The sequence below is a fragment of the Arabidopsis thaliana genome, assembly GCF_000001735.4.
Source record: "Arabidopsis thaliana chromosome 1 sequence".
NCBI classification, from domain to species: Eukaryota; Viridiplantae; Streptophyta; class Magnoliopsida; order Brassicales; family Brassicaceae; genus Arabidopsis; species Arabidopsis thaliana.
In genome coordinates, this window is record NC_003070.9 from 17694315 (window position 1) to 17722138 (window position 27824).

General features: G+C 32.7%; 6 protein-coding genes and 2 long non-coding RNA genes across 12 annotated transcripts; 2 read left to right on the forward strand and 6 right to left on the reverse strand.

Moving 5' to 3' along the window:
• The first annotated feature begins 974 nt into the window (after window positions 1–974).
• On the forward strand, window positions 975–1761 carry AT1G07457. The gene has a single exon (NR_139249.1). It is a non-coding gene; the product is annotated as an other RNA (long non-coding RNA).
• AT1G07463 lies at window positions 1106–1535 on the reverse strand. The gene has a single exon (NR_139250.1). It is a non-coding gene; the product is annotated as an other RNA (long non-coding RNA).
• Window positions 1762–4283: 2522 nt separating the features above from the next.
• Window positions 4284–6727, forward strand: GA2OX4 (gibberellin 2-oxidase 4). Its single transcript, NM_103695.2, has 3 exons — window positions 4284–4687; window positions 5586–5952; window positions 6269–6727. Exons 1-3 carry the CDS (start codon window positions 4341–4343, stop codon window positions 6518–6520), a joined length of 966 nt encoding a protein of 321 aa, NP_175233.1. The 5' UTR covers window positions 4284–4340; the 3' UTR covers window positions 6521–6727.
• A 3090-nt stretch (window positions 6728–9817) lies between these two features.
• Window positions 9818–12146, reverse strand: MYB112 (myb domain protein 112). Its single transcript, NM_103696.3, has 3 exons — window positions 11871–12146; window positions 10903–11032; window positions 9818–10363 (listed from the first exon to the last, which is right to left on the reverse strand). The coding sequence occupies exons 1-3, from the start codon at window positions 12061–12063 to the stop codon at window positions 9955–9957; spliced, it is 732 nt and encodes a 243-aa protein (NP_564519.1). The 5' UTR covers window positions 12064–12146; the 3' UTR covers window positions 9818–9954.
• A 5030-nt stretch (window positions 12147–17176) lies between these two features.
• AT1G48010 (Plant invertase/pectin methylesterase inhibitor superfamily protein) lies at window positions 17177–18346 on the reverse strand (the record flags this gene model as incomplete). Its single annotated transcript, NM_103697.1, has 2 exons — window positions 17177–17569; window positions 18203–18346. 2 exons carry the CDS (start codon window positions 18344–18346, stop codon window positions 17177–17179), a joined length of 537 nt encoding a protein of 178 aa, NP_175235.1.
• A 3390-nt stretch (window positions 18347–21736) lies between these two features.
• Window positions 21737–22494, reverse strand: PMEI1 (pectin methylesterase inhibitor 1). Its single transcript, NM_103698.3, has one exon. The coding sequence runs from the start codon at window positions 22448–22450 to the stop codon at window positions 21920–21922; it is 531 nt and encodes a 176-aa protein (NP_175236.1). The 5' UTR covers window positions 22451–22494; the 3' UTR covers window positions 21737–21919.
• An 84-nt stretch (window positions 22495–22578) lies between these two features.
• mtLPD1 (mitochondrial lipoamide dehydrogenase 1) lies at window positions 22579–25186 on the reverse strand (the record flags this gene model as incomplete). Of its 5 annotated transcripts, NM_001333291.1 has the most annotated exons (4): window positions 22774–23006; window positions 23107–24368; window positions 24555–24951; window positions 25063–25186. In NM_001333291.1, 2 exons carry the CDS (start codon window positions 24825–24827, stop codon window positions 23118–23120), a joined length of 1524 nt encoding a protein of 507 aa, NP_001322047.1. In that variant the 3' UTR covers window positions 22774–23006; window positions 23107–23117. The 5 variants fall into 5 exon arrangements, with proteins under 5 accessions (NP_175237.1, NP_001322048.1, NP_001322047.1 ...); NM_103699.5 differs by having other exon boundaries at window positions 22579–23006; window positions 24555–25185; NM_001333290.1 differs by having other exon boundaries at window positions 22774–24368.
• An 83-nt stretch (window positions 25187–25269) lies between these two features.
• AT1G48040 (Protein phosphatase 2C family protein) lies at window positions 25270–27577 on the reverse strand. The gene is made up of 2 exons (NM_103700.4): window positions 27214–27577; window positions 25270–26730 (listed from the first exon to the last, which is right to left on the reverse strand). Exons 1-2 carry the CDS (start codon window positions 27382–27384, stop codon window positions 25750–25752), a joined length of 1152 nt encoding a protein of 383 aa, NP_175238.2. The 5' UTR covers window positions 27385–27577; the 3' UTR covers window positions 25270–25749.
• Between the last annotated feature and the right edge of the window lie 247 nt (window positions 27578–27824).

Sequence of the window (27824 nt, forward strand, 5' to 3'; positions counted from 1 at the left end):
TGAACGGAGAAGTGTTTTTGTCTTCTTGAGTTTATTTGATAAGGGTTAGGTAGAACAATAAAAGGATATTGGATGAGTTAAATTAGATCTGCAAGAAAATAAATCTTCGCAAATATATTTGATAAATGTTTTAAATAAAAAAAAAACCAATCTAAAAGTTAAAATTCATATTGATATAAATCTTTTCCCAAGTTTTTCGAACAGTTAAACAATCTTTATCTGATGCCAAGGATCTCTCGTAAAGCAAATTTGGGTTTCTTTGCGTGTTTCATTATAAATGCATTGGCCGGTTATATCTGTACATGCAATTCTTCTTTGTTCATACTTTTATTTTATTTTTGTAAAATTAGAATGCACGAAACCAATTTCGGCATTTCACATGGACTTCGGTTGGGTCGATTGATCTTAAATTGGGCTGGTTTGGGCCTGTTTATCACTATGTAAATATATATTATTGTAGCACAAATCAATTAGGGCTTAGTAAACTTCGACTCCGTTTTTGTTTAGATTTTTACAGTAACACATATTAAATTATGTTTTGAATTTCATAGTACTATAGAGTTGTTTGAAATGTGAAGCCCTTTTTTGGAGCCTCTACATATGACAATTACAAAGTAAAAAGTTCTTGGAACGCAAATTACTTCTCTGACATACGAGGATGGAATATTAAAAGTGAGCATTACCACTTTGATTGCATATAATTGTTCACACTTCACAGTATGAGCACAAATACCTTGCAGTATTATGGGATCCCATCTTATTCTAGAATGGTTGGATATGATGGTCAGGCTCGGTTAACATGATAAACTAGTGAAACTATGGATTTAGGACATCTAAATTTAAGAACCATTTTTTGACCAAAAATGACCAAAAAAATGTTAAGCCTTTTTTTTTTTTTTTTTTGTTAAGCCTTTGCTATTGATCATGTATATATTCCCTTTCTTATACAAAAGCAAGATTGTTTGTTTTTTTTGCATGTGGGCTTTTATTAAACACCGTTAATTAAGTACGTTACGTTGTTAAAACAATATGATTTTCGTAGTTGATTTTTTTTGTTTAATAAAAAAAAACCCTAAACACGACAAAAGATGTGTATATGTTTTTTTTTACATTGGACATCTCACATATGAAAAATGTCGGAACGACTCTGGCGATGGCCCATCTCACTCAAATTTTCAAAGACATATTTGATAAGATTTCATCCGCTTAACATTTTTAAAGAACGCAAGGAACTGAGGAAGAAGTTATCAACGGCTTATACTTCGACGGGGATATTTCTAGTAATTTAAGAAACGGTTCCCAACTATATATTCTCTCTTAACCAGAGGTGGTGGGCTAGTGGTTCTAGTCTGGTGGAAGAGTGGCCCTGTTGGTCTAGGTCAGGGATCGACTCTCCCCAAACGCAGAATTGCTTAGCAACATCCCTTTGGCCACATGGGTATAGGCCTACTGCTTAAGGCCCATTTGAAAACCCGGTGAGAATCCTACCCATGGGATACCCTCTCCCGAGGGATTAATCTTGAACTCCTCCATAAATTCGGAGATTTACCCTAAATTATCAAAAAAAACAAAAAAAACTATATATCCTCTCGTATGACTAAACTTCCTCGCATCTTTTAAATTTGATGCAGTCGACTCGTAGTTTGCTCTTGGACAAACTCGACATATAATCCCAATTGTGTTTTTATTAATATTTCTTGTTCGACGCTGTTTTTTTTTTTCATTTAGTTTTTTAACCCACCACCTTCGTTGTGAATTACTATATGTAGAAAAGTAACTTTTTCATTTTTTTTTTAAACATGTTAATATCTTCAATATTAAATCTTAATATGTATAGCTTTTAGGTAGGTGGGCAATATTTATATAAACTGTACATTAAAGAGATCCATCACCAATTATTGTAACTTATGCTATCTAATTGTATATTGTGGCTATCTAATTGTATTAAAAAAAAATGTATATTGTGGCTAAAGTAAATACTATTTCAACCGCCAGCTTAATTTATTCTATCGAGACCCTACCTCGTTTTAACCACCTTATTTTCAATTACCTTCTTTCAAATTGCGGAACAATTTGTGCCCGTTTTGATAAAACGAGTTACCAATAGTCTTTAATTTGTTTTAGAGTTGTATACTTATATGCACCTTCTTTTAAACCGTAGAGTCGTTGTTGTTTACAGTTATGATACACTCAACTATTCAGTTTCTTTGACTAGTCAAAATCTCATTTTTACTACAAATAAACTATTGCAACTCCATGTGCAACTGCCACGTGTCACGTGTCTATGTTCTTTTGTAAATAAATTTGTGGATTTGACCTGAGAGTAGTAATTCGAATTATTGTAGGGAGAAAGTGAAGTGTAATTGTGATTTCAACACCTAACCTCCTACAGATTTAGACTCTCATGTTTCATTCTTTGTTTATAAGCATTTTCTATTTTTAGTATGGAATTTTAGGTGCTCCAAATTAGTAATTATAGTTATTTCTTATATTTTAGAAATTCGAATAAATTTTCTAGAAACCCCAATAATTTATTTCTATTAACCTTACAAATTAATAATGGTAAAGAGACTATTTATATGCTATATGAATCAACTGACACAGTCCAATGACTTGCAAGTTACAACACATTCAATATACATACATTCATAGAATTTGAAACTTGTACATTTAATGGTAAGAAAAATAAGTCGGATAATTGGATAAAGTTTTGCAGAGAATTAGAACTCGGGCATTGAATGATTAGATACAGGTTGGATTATTGGATAGATTATTGCAGAATCTAAAATCCGTTTATATTGTTGTTCTTTCTTTCTTTTATTTTCAGTCATTTTTTATAAGTATCATTTAGTATTCTAAATGCGTTTACCACATACTGATCACATTAAATCCCCGCCGATCTCATCGTTAAACCCACTACATACATTCGAACACGAATAAATGGACTATATTTTTAAACTAATATAAATTCGAGTCAATGAAGCTAACCATAAAAGTCTGGCTACAAAGCAGAACAAATGTATAAATATAAAATGCGGCAGTTGGTGGTCAATAAATTTGTATATATATATAGAAAACCATGTTCCATATATATGAATGTACCACTGGTTCCATTAAACTTGACCCGACCAAATTCAAACCCATGTTATTTTTATCTAATAAAGATTTGACTTTCTTTTAAAAGAATTCTGGTTTATTGAAAGAGTAACCATCTCTTTGCAGTTTCAAGAAACCCACGGAATAAAAAATTATCATAAGCGAATAAACTCGTCACAATATATCTCCGCCAATATCTACTTTTTTTTAGTTGTAAATCATTCAAGTATTTTGTTGGGAATTATCTAGAATATTATATCGGCCGGTCGGTTATTATAATACTATCTCACATATATTATCTTTTATTTTATTCAACTAGAGGAAAGCAAGATTCCAAAAAGAAAACAATAAAATTGTATTGTGGATGTTGAATAGTATAAAGAGGTCAAACTTCTTTTGCAAATTGGGAATTTGCGGGTTCTACTTTAGCCAGAAGTCTTTGATCAGCTGAATATCCCGAGGAATACAAATTAATATATGTGAAAGAGGTTTACGACGAATATTTGGAAGAATAGTACTATGCATTCTTACCTAAAAGTAGGGGAAGTATATTACATGATGGGGTGACAAAAAATAATATTAGGTGCAATGATCTAACACGAAATTGAGTTTTGAGTTAGATGTTGAATGATGGGTTCATATTAAGCATTTACATATGAGATAATACATAGAGAACACGCATTTTGACTATTTATGTTTAATATATATGTACCTACACTTGAAAGTATAAAGGATTTTAACAAATTCATCTTAACAATAGATAAAAAAAATTCACAAAAAAAGAAGAAGATGAAATTCTATCAGTTAGTAACTTCTTAATTTTATTCTGTAAAGTGGTCGTAGTTGTATTGCTAAAAAATTCATCATCAGTTAAAATGATTTGTGTAAGAAAAGAAGAAAGCAAAATTTCAGTGAAAAAGGAAAAACCAAAAAGCTAATTGAAGTCTTAATTCTGATGCGTTTAGAAAACTTTAATCGTAACAAAGCATCATGCAATACTCTTTTTCGTTAATTATCTACCTTTAGTCCTTATAAATTTATAAGAGTACTCCACCAAACATAGTATTACCCGAATACCCGTTGGTGCCTAATACATGCACGTGATAACCAATTTTAATTTGCCAACAATTCTCTCTCTTGTGTGCAGTGTGTATATAAATATAGCCACACATACATACACTAATGTTGAAAATTTCTTCCTTATCATCTTCTCTCATAAAATCCCTCTCTCCCTTTCTCTAAAAATGGTGAAAGGGTCCCAGAAAATCGTGGCCGTAGATCAAGACATACCAATAATAGACATGTCGCAGGAGAGATCACAAGTGTCGATGCAGATAGTCAAAGCCTGCGAGAGTCTCGGCTTCTTCAAAGTCATCAACCATGGCGTTGACCAAACCACCATCTCAAGAATGGAGCAAGAGTCTATAAACTTCTTTGCTAAACCGGCTCACGAGAAGAAATCTGTCCGACCAGTTAACCAGCCTTTCCGGTATGGTTTTAGAGACATTGGACTCAACGGTGACTCTGGTGAGGTCGAGTATTTGCTGTTTCACACTAACGACCCTGCCTTTCGCTCTCAGCTCTCCTTCAGGTAGACGTATAGTAACTGTATTTCTAGATATATACGGTTCGGGTTTGGTCTCATTTTAACCTAATCATTATTAATATTTTAATGAAATTATATTGAAATAGTTTATATATAGTTGCATGTAAAATATACAACTGCATGTATAGCTTGGATACGTTCAAAAGCTTATACTATATATCTACCAAACTTCAAAAATATTAATGTGATAAATGCACATGATTATTATATGTAGGCAAAGTGCATGTTTATGTTAATTATTTTTTAATGCATGCTAATATGTCAGCATAACAGTATATATAATTTAATTAAGTGTTAACTTGTAGGTCTACATTTATGTAAAAGGAGACAGTTATAGCTCATGGAAGCATTAATTATTGATACTAAATACAAACAGTTCACCTTTTATGTATTTAAATAGATATAGGCTTGTTTTTCATTTATTTTGGAAGCTTTTAAACAATACTAGAGTCTGGAGAAACCAAACGTACCAGACATGTAGTAAACTAAAAAAATGTAATAGTCTCTCTCAATAACAGTGTATGGATAAGAATTGTGTATCTACTAATCTACATGATACATGACATGTACTATTTTATATTTGAGCTTTTAGAAAAACTTATATATACTACAATCTGCTAGTCTTTGTTCTCAAATATACTAACTCTTACGAAGTTGTATAATTGTTCGTACTAATGTTTCAACAGTTTTTTTTTGTACTTAACTCAATAATGGCTCAATAATGATTCATTTTTGTCTATCTTTTTTTTTCTTTGATAGAAAAAAACCCAACTTCTTTCTGAAAGTAGAAATATTAAGGTTACGTGGATATATTTCGTATATTTCTATAAGTAACCAAAAATAAATGAATCTCGTGCTGATGTGTGACGTATATGTTTGACAGCTCGGCAGTGAATTGTTACATAGAAGCAGTTAAGCAGTTGGCTCGTGAGATCTTAGATCTGACGGCTGAGGGACTTCATGTCCCACCTCACAGTTTCAGTAGGTTAATCAGCTCCGTCGATAGTGACTCCGTTCTGAGAGTGAATCATTATCCACCGTCCGATCAATTCTTTGGTGAAGCCAATCTTTCTGACCAATCTGTGTCACTGACAAGAGTTGGCTTCGGAGAACACACCGACCCTCAGATTTTAACAGTTCTTAGATCTAACGGTGTAGGAGGGCTCCAAGTGTCCAATTCAGATGGCATGTGGGTTTCTGTCTCCCCTGACCCTTCAGCTTTCTGCGTCAATGTAGGAGACTTGTTACAGGTCAATGTCTTCTTTTTTCTTTCTTTCTTGATTACATTTTTTTTATTACATCATTTTTATTTGTGGTGATTAAAGATCGTAATTAAAAAAAAAATTGTTAGTCCTAAACGAAATCAGAAACCGTAAAAATCGAACATATACTAAACTATAACCATTTATTTATAAAATCATCAAACAAGAAACCATAAAAGCCAAACCTAAACTAAACATTAAACATGTTTTTATCTTTCTTTTGGTCACAAGATATTACTTTAACATTTTTTCTGTCATTTATCAATGTTGTGGACCTTATATTAATTGGTTCTTGGATTTTAAGGTGATGACGAACGGGAGATTTATAAGTGTAAGGCATAGAGCATTGACCTACGGAGAAGAAAGCCGGCTATCCACGGCGTACTTTGCCGGACCACCGCTTCAGGCGAAGATTGGGCCTCTTTCGGCGATGGTTATGACGATGAATCAGCCACGGTTGTACCAAACATTTACTTGGGGCGAGTACAAGAAACGTGCGTACTCTCTACGACTTGAGGATAGCCGTTTAGACATGTTTCGTACATGTAAGGACTAGTATTCAGGTTTATGGCAAAGCTTTTTAGTAATATCTATGAAATGTTTTCGTCTAACTATGTTCCCTTAAAAAAGTTTAAGCTAAACGTAGACATGTTAGATCTGTGTACCTAGAACTAGGAGTTGAAAGTTTTGTAATGTGTTACCTTAACTTTGTTGAGGTGAAATGTGATACCCCACTATATTAAGGAAGTGATATTAGATAAAACGATTCAATTATGAAGTATAAGATTCTTTTAATTATTGAACTGTTAAAGTAGGGATGAGGATGAATATACATTACCTGTTAACCGTTTTACCTATAACCATTTTACTTGTAAAATCATCTTTATATTTTCTTACTCGAATTTCAAATCTTCTTCTTCTCCATCTCCTTGATTATTTATCATGGGTACATACATGTATCATGTATTAGACTATTAGTCGTTTAGTATTGGGTTGTTATTAGGTACAACGGCCTTTTGGGCCTATTGAATTTGGATAATCTTAATTTTCCTTTTTAAAATCAGTTGTACAATCAACCATCTTATATAGTTCATGTGCTTGCAACGTTTTTAGATATTTGAGATCCAATCTTTTACATTTTATCTATATAATGACTAAATGGATTTTATAGTAATCATTATTACTATTTTGCGAGTGAGTGCGTAAATTCAACTTTGTCAAGACAGAAATACACTTTGAAAATGTCAATAAGTAAACATGACAATGTCCACGAATGGTTTATTTCTTGAGGTTGCTTTGCATACACTCTAATCATAATTTACATACAGCTTTTGACATTTGTCTAACTTTAGTTCTTTATAAAGTTCTAACTGCATAATTAACCTTTGTAACCTTTTATAGATTAGACTAATTGATTAAGTTTCTTTTAATTTTCATAAAACCCCATTAACTCGTGCATCAGTGCATGTAGGGTTCCCTTTTCTACTTTATATTAGAACAAGTTCCTAAGCAAAGACTTTCGTTTTGTTACTTTATTTTCTAGATATTTTTATTACTAATGTTTTGAGATCGATTAGTCTAGGCCCTAGTGGATTATAACGCAATGGTTGGTCCCGAAGATGCAATTATGTCCCTAAAACAGGGATTATGAGGAAGAAAAGTTTATACTAATACAAAATCAAATTGTTCTCTATCATGGAGTGATCACTTTATTTGTGTTTAATTTTGTCGCTTTATCTATCTGCAATAATTTTATTGAAATGAAAGTCCAAAAAACATATACTTGTTTTCTGCACTAACATTCCCTATGGAATCTCTCTAGAAGCACACAAGAAAATAGAGAGGATACATATAATAATGACATAAGGAAGTGATTATCTTTGCAATAAAAAAGAAGAAGATGTAAATTTTTATTCATTTGGTACCATTGTAAGCAATGTTTTAAGATTCCTTCTGTTTCATGTTAAGTGATAATTATAAATTTCTATGCAATTTTTTTTTACTCATTATATTTTGCATTCTGTTTTTTTATTGGTTGAATTTATTTTACTTAGCTATGTTTTACATAAAGAAAAATACTAGACAAAAAATTGATATGTTTTCTTAATTTGTATGTAAAAATCTTAAATTTCACTTAAAAAAATGACACAGAAAAGATATACAACAGATGTAGCAAACCAAATTAGTTAGTAGTCGATATAAATGAATTTAGTTTGAGGATCGACAAAGTCCACCACTTCAGTCAATTACCAAAACAGAAACCGGATAAATGATAAATCGATGTTAGTAACCAATAATCGAAGAAACGAGAGCCACTATAAAAAAAGATACTCCTATTTTCTAGAGGATGCTAAAGAAATAAAAAAGAAAAGACACGTGACAGATGGAGCGTACATGTGTCGAACTGGGACCACTTTCGGGTTGCTTCTCATGCGCCACCTTCTCTCGGATTCCCATTACAGCCGCCATTGCCACTTCTCTCTTTCCCGGCCTTCTAAAAGCAACAAGCGCACGTGTTAAATGTTCACACGTGTCCTTATCTTTTCTCGTAGATATCTAAATTATTATCTAAAATTAACAATCTGTTCTCAACAATCAACATACAACAATCAACGTCAATATATAATATAGTTATCAAAGCCAAAATCAATGATTCTATAATCCAACAAAGCAAAGATATTCGTGTGTGAAAGGCCAGTATTCCATTTACAAAATTGTAATGCCAATTCATTCCTTTTTTCACTCCAATTCAATTACTATTGTTCTGCTTTTTTCTTATAAAGAGAATATTGAAAAGATAAGTTTAGAATAAAAATCGACCATGCATTGTTTGATATTTTTGGATTGTTTCCATTTAGTCTATAGACGTGTTCGATGATTAATTTAATATATTCTAACAAATAAAACAATTAATACTTTGATTATAAAATAGGGTTCGGGTGAATCTGTGATCCTCCTTACTCGACGTAGTGGAAAAAAACACTGAGAAATAATTTATTTAAAAGTTTAACTAGAGTAACTTATTTGGGTTCGTCCCCTCTGGACGTATATAATCTCGATAAAGTGTTACATGAGTTGGAGTAACTAATAGTATCTTAATCATGATTAGGAATTGGAGACATCATTCACGTCCTTTTCTTTTAGTTAAACTATTAATGATTATACAAACTAAATTAATATGTGATTTTAAATGAAACTAACGATATTATTGGTTAGCCAAACAAGAAAATATAGGCCCTACAAACTAGAAATTTCCAAAACAATAATAGCACCACAAACTACATAACCGATTTAGAGAATTCAACATGTATGTAACTAAAGTTTTTTTTTTATTTTTAAAAAATGATATTTGAGACGACGAAATTTTACTTGCATATTTTTAAGAGTTGATACCATCTTTAAGTGCTCTAAGCAATATGTCTCATTGTCTCGAGCATGCAAGATTTCATGAACACTTCAACTCTGAGTTTAGATGAGAGGGCCAAATCCAAATTAATAATTTATTTAGAGTAAAATAATTATTTGATGTTCACTTCATATACACATCATGCATCAATCTCTATTTCAACCCATTAGTTAAATAAGTATGTAATGAATTTCTTTGGGATATGTTATCAAATACTCATAATGTTTTTAATAATGCGGTGATATTATAAAACTTAATTGATGATCATATATGGTAGATTATAAGTGATCGTATGGGAGTTATTAAATGAACCAGGAACCACATAAACTTTTTGCTAAACTCATGTTGTTGTTTTTCTCTTCTTTGCTCTTATAGTCTTATCTAAATCATGCTTCTGTGTAACAATATATATGTTTTTGATATTATTAATTAAGCAGTTTTTTTTTTGTTTTGTAAAATCATACATCACAATAAAATTAAACCAATAAAAAAATGGAAAAAAACCCGGAAAACCTTTAATTTTGTTTTGAATGATTAGTTTATGTTTATTATACATTACATTCATTAATAAACCCATGAAATGCCTACTGTATGAGCCACTTGTTGAGCTCGTCAAAACTACACAAAGTTTCAAACGTATCTCCGCCGTTGAACCAATAACCACCATTTGTCATATGATCCAACGTTCCAAATTCCACCTGATCACCACCGTAGAAACTCGATCTCACAGCCTCAGACGACGACGTTGATGACGTGGCGGTGGCGACGCTGGAGTTCTCAGGCGAGTAGTGGTTAGAGGTAAATTGGACACTTTGAGTGGCGGCGATTCTCTCGATGAGACGAGGCATCCAGAGATGTTTGATGGTGTCTTTGAATTGCTTGCTGTTCACGTCACATTTTAGAAGTTTTGCATGCTTTTGAACACGTGTTCTCCAATAATTCTTTATCTCGTTATCTGTTCTTCCCGGTAAATGTTGAGCAATCTTTGACCACCTTCACAATAGAAAAAATATCAAAACTAACTCCATTATTAAAAACACGATTAATTTTATAGAACATCGTAATTAAACTCTCATTCCGTTTTTTATTAGAATCATTTATACATACAAAAAATATATTAAATTTCTAATATACTTTTTGTACGTATATTAATTGTTTTTGTTAAAACCGACTCTTGCTAAAAATATTATTTATAATGAATCGGAGGGTTTAATTATTTATAAGTTCTATTGTAGTACTAGATTAATCAGTTTTTTTAGTGTTACTCTGATAAAAAAAGACGTTGATGTGTACCTTAATTTCAACTATGATACAAGTTTCATATAGTAACCACAATTCAACCAAGAAATTTCAAATACGCATCAAATTGATTTTGTCAATTATCTACTAATACAATATTGAATAACGAGTTATTTATTTCATAGAGACGTTCCAAATTTGCTCTCTTCAACGATATGTGTCCCTTTTTCTATTTTAAGTAATGTATCGACAATATGACTATGTCTATGTCGATATAAATAAAGGTTTCATACCGATTTCCCCAACGAGAATGGAGTTCAAGGATGATAAATTGTTCTTGAAGGGATATGTCTCCACGGCGGATATCCGGCCGGAGATAATTTAGCCACCGCAATCTGCAACTTTTCCCCGTTCTATTCAGTCCTGTCTCAATAGTAAATGATTTCAATATAAATACAATTAGTATAAAAACATGAATTAACTGGAATGTACACTAGTCAATAGTATATGGACACTAGTACAATTTCCCAAATCAATAAAGATAACAATTCCATGAGGCTGTATGGAATTGGATGGTTGGGAAAGGTGTTTGAGTTCCACACTCAAAAGGCTAATATGAAAAGAACTCCAAAGGAAAAAATAAATAAATTTGGACCGACCAAACTGTTTCATACGAAAGTACACTTTTAATGATAATAATGAACTATGAATATGTCAACTTGTTCTTTCTTACTTTACCAATTCTACAGAGGAATTTAAATTATGCCGACATGGAGAAGTCACAGCCATAAGAAAAGTATTCTCATAGTTACGAAAAATCACATTCATATATGTATATCACTCACATATGATGTGATAGAAATTGAATAACATATTGATAAGATGTGGACGAGTTTTTATATCTACTCCATTTAATTTCAGTTAGTTATAAATAAACTCTAAACTAAACTTCACATGATCATATTAAAATCCACAAAATCCAAAACGAATTTCTAATAAGAAAAAAAAAAGTTTCAGTCTAAATGTTTAAAAAACAAAAACGGACTACTTGTTTGACATATAAAGAATCCTTCAATACCAAACTTTAACCATTCAAATCAATGATAGTTTAACAATCACTCTAGAGATATGATATGGGCATATAAGGATTTGTTATGATGACTTCAATTGATCTGAATCGATCGATTTACGCATTACATATTATATATCATGCATGATCACATATTCTGTATATATATATGCAAAAGGCTTAAGAAGTTACCAGCAGAACGAGAGAGGGAGTTCCATCTTCCTTCACCGTGAAGAGAAATGTAACTGACGAGCTTCATGTCTTCTTCCACAGTCCATGGACCTCTCCTTATTTCTATTTCCATCTTTTTCTCGACTTCTTCGACTTCTTCTTTATGATTTATAAGGGTTTTACAGTTTGCGAATTCTGTTCTACTTATATTCATGCTTTGAGATTCTTAGAAACTTGTGAGAAGATTGCTCTGAGAAAGATTTTAATTAATGAGGGAGAGAGTTCTCGGAATGGACATAAAGTGATCGAGTTTTCAGGGTGGGTTTTATAGATTTTTTTTTGTTTTGTTTTGTATATATTATAAATAAATACCAAGCATTTGAAATCGGCATGTTAATAGATAAATTATTACCCGAAGATATTAGTGGAATTTTCGCAAAATAATAATTTCTAAGTAATAGTATAAGAGTTCTTAGTTTCTCCTTAAGCACATGCTATAGTTAAGAGTTGGATAAGCTATCAAGTAAGTAAAAGTAACCGAAGAAGTAATTTAAATTAACATCATTTATTTATCGATATAATTTAGTTGATGCAACAAACCCTTTTTTCTGTAGTATATAATTTTGTTTAGTTTTGATTCAGGTTTCCTTTTATTAAACCAAACTAGAATTTAACCCTCAATATAACACGGGACAATTTTGTTTTCACATAATCTTAACTAAATTAGTGTAATTCTACATATTTAATATTAGTGATGTTAATCAAATAATAAAATGAGAATTTCACCGTATTATAATGTCGGTTAATGATACTTTTAATTTTTTTAATGTCGATTTAAACTCATTTTTCATATACCCAGTCTCAAAATATAACATGTACTGCGTTATTTTAGACTTTTATATATATTCATTTTATTTTAAACTTTATACTGAGTTTAAATATATCAATTATAATATTTCAAAACTTTCAAAGCTTAAAATTTACTATATCCAGTAAAATTAAACAGTTCAATTAAAAACAGAATTAAACCATATACAAACTTTTAAATTTAGATACTTGTTAAGTTAAACTTCTTGTTTATTTAGATTTAGATTTATTTATAACATGACTCTTAATCATTTTCTAAACATTTTAGCCCATGTGAAATTGAGACGTTGAACACACTTTTTTATTATTTAAGTAATATATATGTCTAATTCTAAAATTTTGAATCAGAATATAGGTAGAAAATAGTTTATTATTAACTTTATATGATGATTCAAAACAAATAGAAAACAAAATCAAACAAAGATGATTGCGAATCATTATTTTAATTCTTAACACAATCTTTTAATATGTATTACTAATTTTGGAACATTATATGTATATTTCAAATTTTATAGTTAATGTTAAAAACAATCAATTGATTTGGTTATACGGATAATAAAAATTAATAGTAAAGTTATTTGAATACATGAATATAAGTAATGACATTCTCTGTTAATATTTATCAAAATAAAGGTGTTTTTTAAAGTATACTTCAAAAATAATACTCCCCCTATTCTTTATTAATTGATTTTTAGAGAAACAAAATTGTTTCAAAAAGATTGATTTTTTAGGTTTCTATGCACTATTTATTAGTTATTATTGATGAATTTTAAACTTCAAGACAAATAATTGAATATCATTAGTTTAGAATTATTAAAAAATTAAATCACAAAAATTAAATCAATATGTTTACTTAATCTGTGATTGTTTCTAGAAAATCAATAAAAAGGGACAAAAGGAGTAATTTTTAGTCATGATTTCAATTTGATGCAATTTTGGTTTAATTTATTTTGACTTACGGTTTAGATTCGGTTTGGTTTTGATAAAAAAAGTTAGAACATATATAAATACAGATTGATGAAAGAAACTAGTTAAATTTTTTGAAGTTACTAACTTTTTTGGGTTTTCTTTAGTTTCGGAACTCTTGGTTACTTTTTTTTAATGGTTTTAGCTATAAATTTTAGTTTTTTTAATTAGAAATAGAAAAGGATTACAAAACAAAAAAAAGACTCAAGAGAATGTAACAATATAAAAATGCTTTGATAGCATGAAAGCAAGATGCAGCGAACCTCAAAACTCTAAATCGAGTAAAGCTTAACCTAACCCATGTCTCTAACCATAAACTCATTAAAGCCGAATCAGAGTTCTACAAAATGTAAAATCTCGATGAAACTAGTTTTAGATCAAACCATTTTTGCCAAACTTTACACTAGGTCAAAAGTTTTCCAAAAAAAAAAAACAAAAAAAGTTTTAACACCATTATACGTAGTTAAAAAAAAAAGAGAAAACAAAATTGCATTACCTATGATTGATATGTTATTAGTGGAGTATTTGCCATGGTTTTATCGTTTTTGATAGTTTTCTTTGCCATACCTTTTGCCATGTTATACAGTTTTGACAAAATAATGAAAAGGAAATTTGTTTTTTTTTTCTTTAATCCATAAAACAATATATCGATTTATAATATTTTATTATGTTTAGGTAATATTTTAGAAATAACCAAAACTATGGCCGACAGATTTTCATATTAGAAATCTTCTTTTAAAATTGTGGACTAGATATAACACTTGACAAATCGTCTTTACATGTGTCTTCATCGGTTATCGCTGCTGAGACTCTTAACATTTAAGGTGACATTGTCCTTTGTTGCCAAAGCTTTGAGGGCGGCATCAAAATTGGTAAGTGCAATAATAGAAAGTTCTGAATATTCGGTATAATTTTTTATGAATGAGGATCAGTCGTGCTTTTAACGAGTGATTTGAATTGCATGCTTATGTTTAAGAAATTTCGTGACGCATAGTTGATCAAAAACTTTGTTACACCAAGAAGATTAAGTTTTTTAGTTTTAGGAGTCGACTTAAAGAACATAAAACAGAATGAAGAATTATTACTAACCTTACTTTCTGAAATTTTATAGTAAAAGCATTACTAACAGAACCAATAAATAATTGTTTTTACATAACAACCAAATTTATTTTATGATTTTAATATGAAGATTATGTTTCTTGTTACATGAGAATTGTTGTGAGATTTATATGGACCACATTTAACCATATCTACACTTGAAAGTAAATATCAACATATTGATTTTTGGTCAAACTTGTTTAATTATGTACTATAGTAAGGTAATTTCTTTTTTGACAATAAGGTGATTATTTTTCCATGGTCGTTAAATCAATAACAACATAATTATGTTGCCAAAAAAAAAGAAACATCAACTGCATTACAATGTCAAAGCATTTTATTTTGTTTCTATTTAATCTAGAGCAATAATGTCGGATCATTTAATATATATCTTTTAATTAGCACTTTATATATATATATTTAAATAGATATCCAGTTTTGTAATGTAATAAATAAATTTTTAACACCCAAATCTAGGAGTGTCAAAATGGGTCAAAATTCATGGGTCAACTCAACTCAACTCAACCCATGAACCTTAATGAGTTGAAAATTTTTGACTCAAATGAGTTGATGGGTCAAATGAGTTATCGGGTCAATTGGTTTGATGAGTAAATGAGTTGGATTGTAATGGTTAATGGTTTCAATGATTTACCTAATTAACCCATCAAAATTTGTAAAATTGAATTAAACCAACTAAAATCTCTAAACCAATGCTAATTTAAGTTTAACCAACACATCTAAACCAATCTAATAAAATTAATATTTTTCCAAATTTCTTAAATATACAAGCGATGAATTGAGAAAAAGTAAACTCGTAATTTTTCCACCAACAAACATAAACCCGTGATTTTCCCGCCAAAAACGTAAATCCGTGATTTTTCTGAAAAAAACGTAAACCCGTGATTTTCACGCCAAAAACGAAACCCCATGATTTTCCCACCAAAAACAAAAACCCGTGATTTTCCCGCCAAAAACGTAAGCCCGTGATTTTCCCGCCAAAAACGAAAAACATGTAATTTTCCCGCCAAAAACGAATACCCGTGATTTTCCCGCCAAAAACGTAAACCCGTGATTTTCCTGCCAAAAACGAAAAACATGTAATTTTCCCGCCAAAAACGAAAACCCGTGATTTTGCCGCCAAAAACGAAAACCCGTGATTTTCCCGCCAAAAACGAAAATCCGTGATTTTCCCGCCAAAAACGTAAACCCGTTATTTTCCCGCCAAAAACGAAAACCCGTGATTTTCCCGCCAAAAACGAAAACCCGTGATTTTCCCGCCAAAAACGTAAACCCGTGATTTTTCCACCAAAAACGTAAACTTGTAATTTTTTCGCCAAAAACGTAAACCCGTGATTTTCCCGCCAACAATGTAATCCGTAATTTTCCCGCCAAAAACGTAAATCCGTAAACGGTAGAATCTGTAAATATTTTAAGTTTGATAATAATGAATTAATAATTATTAATAATGATAATTATTTATTATTGTTTTATAATAATAATTAATTAAATTATTATTTAATTGGGTTAACCCATTTAACAATTTCACCCATTAAATTAAATGAGTTATGGGTTGATCCAACCCATTTAACAAAATGAGTTGGGTCAACCCATAACTCATTTAACCCTAAACTCATTTGATTATGAGTTGAGTTGAGTTGGGTTACCCATTTTGACACTCCTACCCAAACCCAAAGTTTTTTAAATTTGCAGGTGTTGGAATGATGTGGCGATGAAGAAGCATGGTAGGTGGAGTTTGTATATGGGTGACGATGGTGGAAGTGATGAGAACATCAAACTCAAATAAGAATCGATCGCTCTCGATAAGACTGTTGCTACAATCGAAAGATAGAACACAGAGAACCAAGCTATGAACGGAGGAGACTAAAAAAGTTTAAAGTTGAGAGAATTTAAACACATCAAATACCAATATAGTTCCTCATGAGACCTTAACGACCAGTTTCAACCCGTAAGATTTGGTGCGGTTTGTTTTGGAAAAAATGCCTAATATATATCTTGGAAAAATCATGTTGTTTTATTGGAGACGTAGTTATAAGGTTTTTTGATGGCTTTTAGACCCAACAAATACGTGGATGAAAGCTAAAAATGCAACTAGTATAGGGGGAATTATGCAGCAACCCAAATGAAACCGTTTTTTTTTTAACGATATGGTGGTTACGTCAATGTCATTATGCTATATATAGAGAGTCAATAACATTGTGTTCATGTAATGCAAGCTGCAAAACAAACCGCTAATCAAATATCCAATTAACATCAAAATTCAGCAATCATTTTAGTATGCACTATTTAATTTAATTTTAGATTATTATATCACGACAGAACGATAAAACATATTTTAGGTCTGTAGTTGGTAATATATTATTGGTTTCCAATCTCTACTAATACTTTGGTAATATATCAGAAATGGATAAAAGAATTCCACATACATTCTCAAGAAAATCTATCTTCATAATGAGTTTTGGATCAGGTTTGAAGACATCTTTCAGATCCAAAGTTTTGCAATCATTTGCATTTTGCCGAGCAGCTGTAATCTCAATATTTAAATAATCAGGATTATTGACCTTTAAATCTTTTAGGGCCTCATCAAAAGAGTAAAGAGCCTTGTCGTAATACTTTGAGCATGAGATGTAAGATTCTTTGGTACGGTTATCAGTCGTGCTATTAGCAAGTAATTGTAACTGATTATGTGTATCTAAGGCATTTTGTTGAGCATAATGAATCAAACATTTGGCAACGCCAGGAAGATCAAGTTTTCCAATTTTAGGATCTAACTTGAAAAACTTGTAGCAAAATAAAGGATTTGATGTTGGAGATGAGCAAATAGTATGGACTTCACTTTGTGTAACTGCGAGGCTTAATTGTATAACTGTAAATAAAACAAGAAGAACAAACACTTTTAGAAGAGAAAAAGAAAGGTTGTCTTTTGGGTATCTAACCATTTTATATATCTTTAGTTTCAAGAAGAGAATCCCAAATGATGGAATTCTTGTGTGAGAGATAGAGTTATATAGGTTCAATTAGTAGATTTATAGAATTTTTTCTTCTCAATATAAGATGATGCAAATTAATAAGATTATGTCAAATATTTTTTTTATATTGTTCTATTTTTGGCTAATCTATATGGTAGTTAATTTTAAAAATTAAAGATGTCATTTAAAGTCTGCATATATTTTTATAAAAAATAAGTTATATGCAAAGTAATGGGATTATTGTTGGTTTGGGCCTTTTGTGAGCTCTTTTTTAATCTTCACACCTTATAAAATTGGGCATTCTTGGAAAGTACAAATAAAGCTTTTACTCATACTTTGGACTCAATCTTTGAAAAGAGTATTTCTTTCCGTCTTTACAAAATTTGGCATTTCCGGAGAGGGACAAATGATGTTTTTACCCTTGCTTTCCCTTACTGCTGAAAACTCCATCATCATTGTCGTCTTATGCTCGCTTCTCACTACCGTGCTCGCTTTTTTAGCACCATCTCCATCAATTCTATCAACGCTGTCATTTTCAATTCTATCAATACCACCTCTTTCGCCTTCAATTCCAAACATCTCTACCACCAAGATAATGTATAGTGAACTTAATGACTCCAATTTTAGATATTGATCAAATCAATTAAAAATATAATTTTTTTTCTCAAAAGACATAACCCAAACTAAAATTTTAGATGTTACTGTTACAAAGCAAAACAAAATATTTCGAATTTATTTTCAAATCTAAAATAAATTTGAAATTTACATGTTTGTTATTGGCAAATTCTCAAGAAATTTTAGATATTTACATTGATCAAAACATCTCTGCCACCGATATAACGTATAGTGAACTTAACGACTCCAATTCTAGACATTGGTCAAATCAACTAAAATTTATATTTTTCCTCAAAAGAAATAACCCAAACTAAATTTTTAGATGTTACTGTTACAAAGCAAAACAAAATATTTCAAATTTATTTTCGAATAAAATAAATTTGAAATTTACATGTTTGTGATTGGCAAATTCTCAAGAAATTCGCGACTAAAATCTCAAAGAACATAATGGATTTCATATACCATGAACTGTCGATGTTCGGTCAAGTTGTCCAAATGAGGCGATTGAAACTTTTAGAGGCCATCAATCGACCATCATGCTCAATATCATGCCGTTCATAAGTCGAGACTCGCAATCTTGTAAGTATCTTTTTGTACTTGCTTCTGACCACCACACAAACCATCATTGTCACGACATCTCATCATAACCATTTTGTTTGCAGTTTCGACTTCTTCCGCACGTCTATTTTATCAAATGGCAAGATTTTTAATTTTAATTATAAATTAAAATAGAGAAAGAAATTGAGAGCCATTTTCTTTATCTGGGTACAAGAAATAGGGTATTTTGCAAAACTTACGAGTTTGGATAAAATATTTAAGAATATGTAACGCCCGTGAACCGGAAAATCGGTTAGGATTTGTTTTTAAATCATCCGGTTTAATTGGTTGGGTTAATTGGAAACCCTAGAGTGTGCCTATAAAATAAGGAAACTCGAAATTAGGGCTTTAGTTAGCCACTTTTCGTTTTATAAAGAAGAAAAAAAGAGAAAAGGAGAAGGAGCAGAATCGTTAGGGTTTGGGAGAAATCAGTTTCGTCATATCAAATCGTGGTAAAAGGTAACAAAAGTTGGTATAGTTATTCCCAAGTCCTTTATCGTTATTCTCCAGTTTACAGAATTGGATTTGGATTAAAATTGGTTGAGTTATTCGCAGTTTCGTGAGACACATTTTCTCAGACGCGAATTAGGATCAGCGGAGATTGAAACTGAGATCGTGGTCTCGTCTGTTTTCCGATCGGCACGAGATTTTGTGGGCAACTTTGTGACGTCTGCGGCTAGGATTTCACCGTAACGATTGAATAGTTAACGGTTAGTTTGTATTTTAGGGTTTTGTCTTTGAGACTGCTTGTTTCTGGTTTTTCCTGTCCAGTTTGCTTCAAGGTTGCTTTTGGTTGTGGACTTGGTGTAGGACGTTTCTGAACTGTTTCAGACGCCAGGAGAGTCTCTCCTGGGTTTAATTGCTATTAGAATCAATTTGTTAAGGTGAGTGCGTGACCATGAGTTTATCTGAGCGATTGGGTTGTGTGATTTGTTTTGAGTGATGATATGTAGGTGTGGTGAATGTGTTTTGGGTGAATTGTTCAATGACTGGTTTGTTTGTATTGTATTCGTGATTATACATTTTTATTTGCTTGTGTGTATAGCTCGTAGATGTGAGGATCGCCTCACTAAGTATTTATGATAATACTTACGCATCTCATTGTGTTGTTGATGCAGGTAAAGATAAAGTGTGATTGTGGAATCATGACAAGGAAGAGAGGATGATCTAGGAACTCGTTTGTTTTATGTTTGGTGTTTTTTGTTATTGGAACCCGGTTAGGATTGTCAGTTATTCTTGGTTTTGTTGATCGAATTATTTATTTATTTATTCATAAAATAGTATTTCTGACTTGCGGTTTAATTATTATGTTATTGGTTGGTTTAATTAGATATTTATGGGAATATTTAATTATATTTTTTTTTAAAAAAATGGGTCGGTTGTTTCAGAATATAGCACTGATTTTGAGAGATGGGATGTCTAAATACTCATTCATAGTTATTTCAGTTTGTGGATGGACGTGCGAGTGAGAGATTGTGAGCTACTGATTTTGTTCTCTCATATGTTATAGAAAGAGAGAAGAAAAAGAGAGCTTCTGAATTTTGGTAAGAATAGATGACGAGAAAACAAGATGAGATATGAAGTGGTGATGGTGATGGTGATGAGGCTGGTGACAGTGATGGCAAACTTTCAAAATTCCGTACAATTGTATAACAGACTGAAGTCATTAGTAGTTAGTCAACGCAAATTTATCATGTTTCATGCGATATTTTGAAGTGTGCGTAATCCTCCACTATTAGTTACTCAATAATTTACAATATCATTGACATCACAACATAGAATCTGATTGATAAACCGTAAAATGATATAAGTTTTTTGCAAGTTGGCAAGTTTTAATTAGCCAAATTTTACAAAATTCCAAATTTCGCCTAGACGTCTTACAATATTTCGAGTGCAGTTGCTCTAAAATCCATGTCTATCGATCCGTTTTCTATCAATGCAAGTTTGAAGGCTCATTTTACATTTCACTCCAACCGCCAATATTTTTTTTTTTTTTTGAATATCTAGAAGTTTAGATTCAAAAACCCTATATCTTTTAGAGGCGGGATTTACACAAGGTTAAATTCATCTCTTTTGAACAAGAGATTTCTCTCAACGTGCCTCGAACCCAACACCTCCACCTTTAAAATTTACCACTGGGCCAACAGCACTTTGTTTCCAACCGCCAATTTTACCACAATCGCACGAGTAGAATAGCATATGAATGATTGCATTTCTTCATGACCGAATATAAATTATCTTGGTAGCCATCAATACTGCACTTGTAGAAGACCAATATACCAAGACTTCTCTTTTGATCCGACCAATCATATTTTGAATAATTATTTTACGCAAACAAAGTTTAGGCCTGATGATGGCACTAATCTTACTGCCAAACTTCATGTTGGAAAACATTTTTGGTAGTTACTATGCGACTTGCGATGAAAGATTCAGAAAAATATGATGAATTATATTCTTTTGGGACATATTTACTACAATATAATTCTACCAATACATTAGAATTATTGGAATCTACAAATAAAAAAATTATAATAAGAAAACAAACGATATATGATTAAAAAAAAAAAAAACAGTTTGAAACAACAATGATCACGGATTAGACTTGATTACAAATAAAATAATTAGTTATCTACTTCTTGCACATCGAAAACTAAGATCAGTTTATATATCTAGTTAACTTTTCCCAAATTAAGGTTTTTAAATCTCATAAAAAATTACATTACAAATTGAAAGATTTAAACAATATTTCATACAATACTACAAAAACAAAATTACTTAATTATCAATCATTACATTTTTTGAAGCCTTTTTGTATTGGCATGGGTTACGTTGGATATTATCAAACTAAAGCTTCATTATAATAGAAGTATATTAATTTAGTTTGTCTTCTTGCAAACAATTACAATTAATCAGAGCAAACACATGATGAAGATTTTCAAATTAATTACGTGGTAACATGTTAGAGATAACAAGAGCAATACCACAAAGATTCTTAATTGTTTTACTGTTATTCACAACCGAAGAATCTACTGATCTCAATCTCTTCACATCATCTAAACATGTATCAGCTCCATCCAATGCAGCAGAAACTTTCATGTTCATCCCCATACCATCTCCTGAAGCTAAATGCTCAAAAGCTTCCTCGAGGTTTCCAATCGCGCTCTCGTATTCATCTACGCATGACCTGTAAGCTAACTTAGATCGAGGGTCGACTCCTCCATCGATAATAGATTGGAGTTTCTTTAACGTTTGTGTAGCTCTCGCTTGTGTAGAATCAAGTGTGGTTTTTGCCAAGGCTTGAAGATTAGGCGATGCGAATTTCGTATTGAGGAACTTAAGACAGAAAGATGGATTTAAGGTTTTGTCACAGATTGTGCTCATTTCTGAACTTGTGATTGCGTATGATGAACCGATCAAGAGAAGAAACATGAGAGAAGACAAGAACGCATTGTTCCTTAGATTCGCAGCCATTCTTGTTTTCTCTAGTAATTTTAGTTTTTCCAAGTTTGTGGTAGAAAATAATATTCAAAGCAATGAGTATTTATATTAGAGTAATTTACGTACAACGCATTAGTCAAAAACAGAATCAAGAATAGAAGTTGACATGAACGATGAAAAAAGTTTTTACCATTGTTAGAAGAATTGCAAATATAGTATACAGTTATCATTAGATGATAACATCAAATTGTATGTACTTATCTAATCATGGAGCTAATTGAATTAATTTTGGTCTCTTAGTGAATGCATAATGTATATCCCCTAATTATTAACGTATGAACTGACTAATCAATTTTTGGGTTTAGTGTAAACCAAAAACTAGAAAGCAAGCCGGAAGCAATAAAAAGTGTTGAGTGAATGTTGAATATTTTATTAAAGATCAGGCTTAACACGTATCTGAACATTAACGAATAAAAACACAGTATAAAGGACAAATTGAAGGCTAAACCACAGAAAACCGAACCAAAATCCAACCAGGTTAAGATATCGATTTGGCTTGTCATAGGTGGCTCACTCCTTTAAGGTCTTCCTAGTGTGGGATGTGATTAGATACATAAGAAATCAAAACCGCAAATCAAAAATCTAAACCAAAACCGAACAAAACCAAATCAGACCAAAGTGTGACATACCTTGTTCCCTTTTAGATGTGAATAGGCTTGTCATAGGTGGCCATGGCAGCTTCCTTAAGAGCCTCGCTCATAGTGGGATGAGCATGGCAGACTCGAGCAATGTCTTCACTTGATGCATCGTAGTTAATCGCAAGAACAGCCTCATGAATCAGCTCTCCAGCGTTTGGCGCCATAATGTGAACGCCCAAGATCTTATCAGTCTCCTTATCGGCCAGAATCTTAACCAATCCTTCTGCATTATCAATAGCCTTAGCTCTGCTATTCGCCATAAACGGGAATTTCCCAACCCGGTAACTCACACCTTCTTTCTTCAGCTGTTCTTCGGTTTTACCAACCGAAGCAACCTCAGGATGAGTGTAAACAACACCAGGAACCTTGTCATAATCAACATGACCGTGTTTGCCTGCTATGAACTCCACACAAGCAACACCGTCTTCTTCGGCTTTGTGAGCAAGCATTGGTCCTGGAATCACATCTCCAATAGCATACACGCCTGGGACATTACTCAAGAATCTATCATTCACCAGAATCCTCCCGGCTTTGTCAGTTTCCACTCCGATTTTCTCCAGATCAAGTCCAGAAGTGAACGGTGTTCTTCCCGCTGAGACAAGTACCACATCAGCTTCCAGAATAGACTGCTCTCCTCCTTCTGCCGGTTCCACTGTAAGCTTCACACCATCAGAGGAGGAATCCACAGAAACAACTTTAGTCTTGAGCATGAACTTCATCTTCTGCTTCTCAAGAGAACGTTGAAACTGCTTACGAATTTCACCATCCATCGAAGGAACAATATCTCCAGCAAACTCAACAACCGTAACCTCAGATCCAAGCCTACCCCAAACAGAACCCATCTCAAGCCCAATATACCCCGCACCAATAACAATCAATTTCTTCGGAACTTCCGATAGAGACAACGCTCCAGTCGACGAAACAATCTTCTTTTCATCAATCGTAATACCAGGCAAGGACTTAACATCCGAGCCAGTAGCAACAATGATATGTTTACCTTTCACAATAGTGTTTCCTCCATCAATAGTCTCCACCGAGACTTCATTTGGGGAAATAAACTTACCATATCCTTTGACATAAGTCACCTTATTTTTCTTGAACAAACCCTCAATACCACGAGTGAGGTTCTTAACCGCATTATCTTTCTGAGCCAACATAGCAGGAAGATCTACCTCAACAGAAGAGACCTTAATACCATGGTTAGCGAAGGAATGCTTCGCCTCATGGTACATATGTGAAGAGTGAAGCAGAGCCTAATACATCAATAAACACAACCAAGAATTTAGTAATTATGGAATAACTGTGCTTAAGCAAATGATAATCATCACAAAAGACAGTAATTAACTCTCAAAAGAATCATCCACAAAAGGAACAGATCAAAATCGTCAACTATGATCAACAAATTGATTGAAGAAACGAGAGATGATTCGAAATTTGACCTTGGAAGGAATGCAACCGACGTTGAGACAAGTACCACCGAGAGCGCCGCGTTTCTCGATACAAGTGGTTTTGAGACCAAGCTGAGAGGCTTTGATCGCGGCTACGTAACCACCGGGACCGCCGCCGATGATGACGACGTCGTTTTCATCAGATCCTGATGAGGCGAAGCCACGGGAGAGGGAAAAGGAGAATCTGAGAGCGTCAGTGGGAGAGTTTGATAAGTTTCTGGTGAGAAAATACGCCTTCCTCCTAGCTAAACTCGCCATCGCCATTGTTGTTTTAGAGAGAAAGAGAGACTTGGCTCCTTGTAGAGATGAACAGAGCCGGCAAATGTAAAGAGGAGAGGCTCTCTTAGAACCCTTTTTCTCTTTTTAATCACAAATATTTTAATATTTCCTTAATTGACCAAAAATATAGATAAGTAAATAAATCATTTATATGAATGAATACTTGAATTTCTAATCTCAATTATGTACACTAAATATTTGAAATTGATTACAAAGTTACCTTAATGCACACTTGATTTATTATTATTTTCTTGTCAACATTTGAATTACTTTTATAAGTTCTAGACTTCTAATTCATATGTAAAGAAATACACCAAAAAATATTTATGTATATGTAATGAAAAATACTGTATTGTAAAAATTATCAAAAAATATACTCATCAGAAATATATGGACATGAAGATTGTTGGAGGAGAAGAAGATAAAGAGATAAAGATAGAGATGATGAGAAGCAAGTAAGGACAGGATTTGAGGCTTTTGAGATAAACCTCCAAAACCTTTCACAGTCAGAAAGAAACTCTCTGAATTCCACATATATGGGAGAGAGATTCTTAAACCAACCTCCAAAATCTAGATTCAAAATAGTTAAAATTAAAATTCCTTAAAACAATCAATAATGGGTACAACATCACTAATCCTCAAGAACAAAAATGAAATCCTCTTAATCAGTTTCAATAATCCTACCAAAACTTCAGGCTGGTTTTTCTCTCTATCTCTCTCTGAAACAAACCAAAAAAACAGATCAATCAAAAATGAGAAACCACATTACAAACAAGACCTTAACTCTCTATCACTCTCTACGTCTCTTATTTTATCTCATCGAATCGAATCTCAAATTAGAGAAATAATGGTTTGATCGGTAACACCCGATCCCTGTTGTTTGTACATACTGCCAAAAACACTGCTTTCACTCGCCTGCAAGCATTGCTTGTAACCGAGCTCGGGCTTCGTCAGAAACACAGAATCTTAATCTTCTTCTTTGCGGTTGTTTAGGTGAAGACGGAACTGAGGAGAAGCAGATCACTATAACCGTCATATTATCTGATGACTGAAGCCTCGCTGCTTCTTTTCCTAGTTCCATCGCACATTGTCTCGGGTCACCATGCCTCCTCAATCCTTGCCTTACATTACTCACTGCATTCTGGCTTGACAACACATCCCATATACCATCACATGCCAAAATCAAGAACTCGTCGTCCTCTGTTAGAATGATCTGTCCAATCTCTGGGTCTGAAATCAGTGGTGAAGAGGAGTCAGTGAAAGGATTCTTCAGTTCCCAATCTCCAATGGCACGCGTGACAGCTAGGACTCCGTTGAGGTATCCATCCTCAAAGTATCCTCCTAAATCTTCAATCCGCCTTCTTTCTGGCTCATATGTTGATCTGTGATCGAAAGACATATCAACAGCCACTCCTCTCCTACATAGCACTGCACGACAATCTCCAGCATTAGCAACAAGAAGATGTCGTCCGATTATGAGAGCGGTCAAAGCGGTTGTCCCGCATGAACCACTGACAATGGTTTCATCAGCCATGGCAAGATCAGCCAAAGCAAAAGCCTTTCGGTGAGAATTCTCCAGTTCTTCTAAGAAAAACGCGTCCACAATGGAGGGCATCTCTGGAAACACAGCATCTTGGAAAAACAATCTAGTCAAGTTCTCCTTCATGAAAATTGCTGCCTCAGGCCCACCATGACCATCAAACACACCATAAAAAGCACTTGGTACCGAGAAGTTGTAGGATCCAAGGTGAGCTGACAAATCATCTATGCAAATGTGTTCATCCTCCATGGTTTCTCGACTTCGAATGTCAGCAAAGCTCCCTGAACGTATAGTTGGGATAAAGTCACTGGCGGATTCTCCAATGGTAGTAGTTACACAACTCATGCCCTGTTACAACAAATGTACATAAGAAGGTTTGTTTAAGATTCCTGAACTTGGCACAATTAAAGAAACAGAACAGCCAGAACAGAGCATCAGAGTCGTTCCGCTAACAATGTAAAATTGATTCATGAACACCTAAACTAATTCTTCATGCAAAGGTATAAACTTTCCAAAGCACAACACTAATCTTATCATTTTCCATTGTCTACACGAACCTAATCGAAGAGGGTATGTAGGATTCAACATTATTATGCAATAGAGAACAAAAAGAAACCCAAAACTAATATAAGCCCTGATGCAGAATCGGATCATTATCAGAATTTCAAGCAACGGTCTAATCTCAAAATCAAATTATAACTCCTAATCTAAACCAACAAACTCAATTACGAGAAAGAAGAATCCACATGATCTAATTTCTAAGGGAAATTTCTAAGAAACCCAATTAATAAAAATGAGCGATTTTTAGAACAAGAAACCAAAAACACATACCGATCCGAATCGAGGCGTTTCAGCGGAACCCGAAATCTCAGCACGGACAGACTCAGAAACACGAACTTCGTCGATCTGAAAATTCTTCTGATCTTTAGGAGCGGAGATATGGCACTTAACGTCAAGAACCCTGATCTCAGCTTCAGCAACCATTGTTTGACTCAAAATCATGACTTGGTTAATAATCAAATGGAGTAGATCCGATTGCGAATTTCACCGAAAGGCAAATCGACGAATAAATCAACGGGGTAAGAGGTGGTGCTTTGCTTGGACGCAATTGAAATTCGCCTAAAAGAATAAAGAAGACAGGGAATGGGGAATTAGGGTTTGGTTTCTGTGTTGGTTGTTTATTTGCATATTTCTTAATTGACCCATGCCTATATTTAATATAATTTATAAATTTTAATGTATTAAAATACTGTTTTAAAAATATTTATTTTACTAAAAAAGAGTTAATTTTTTAAGCCCAACTTCCATATACCATATTGGACAAGAAAGTGTAATAGATTCTTATATATTCTTTGTGATCTCTAGTTTTCTTATCTACTTTTTTTTGTATATTTAAATTCACATATTTCCCACATAACCGCAAATGTTACTTACAAATTCAA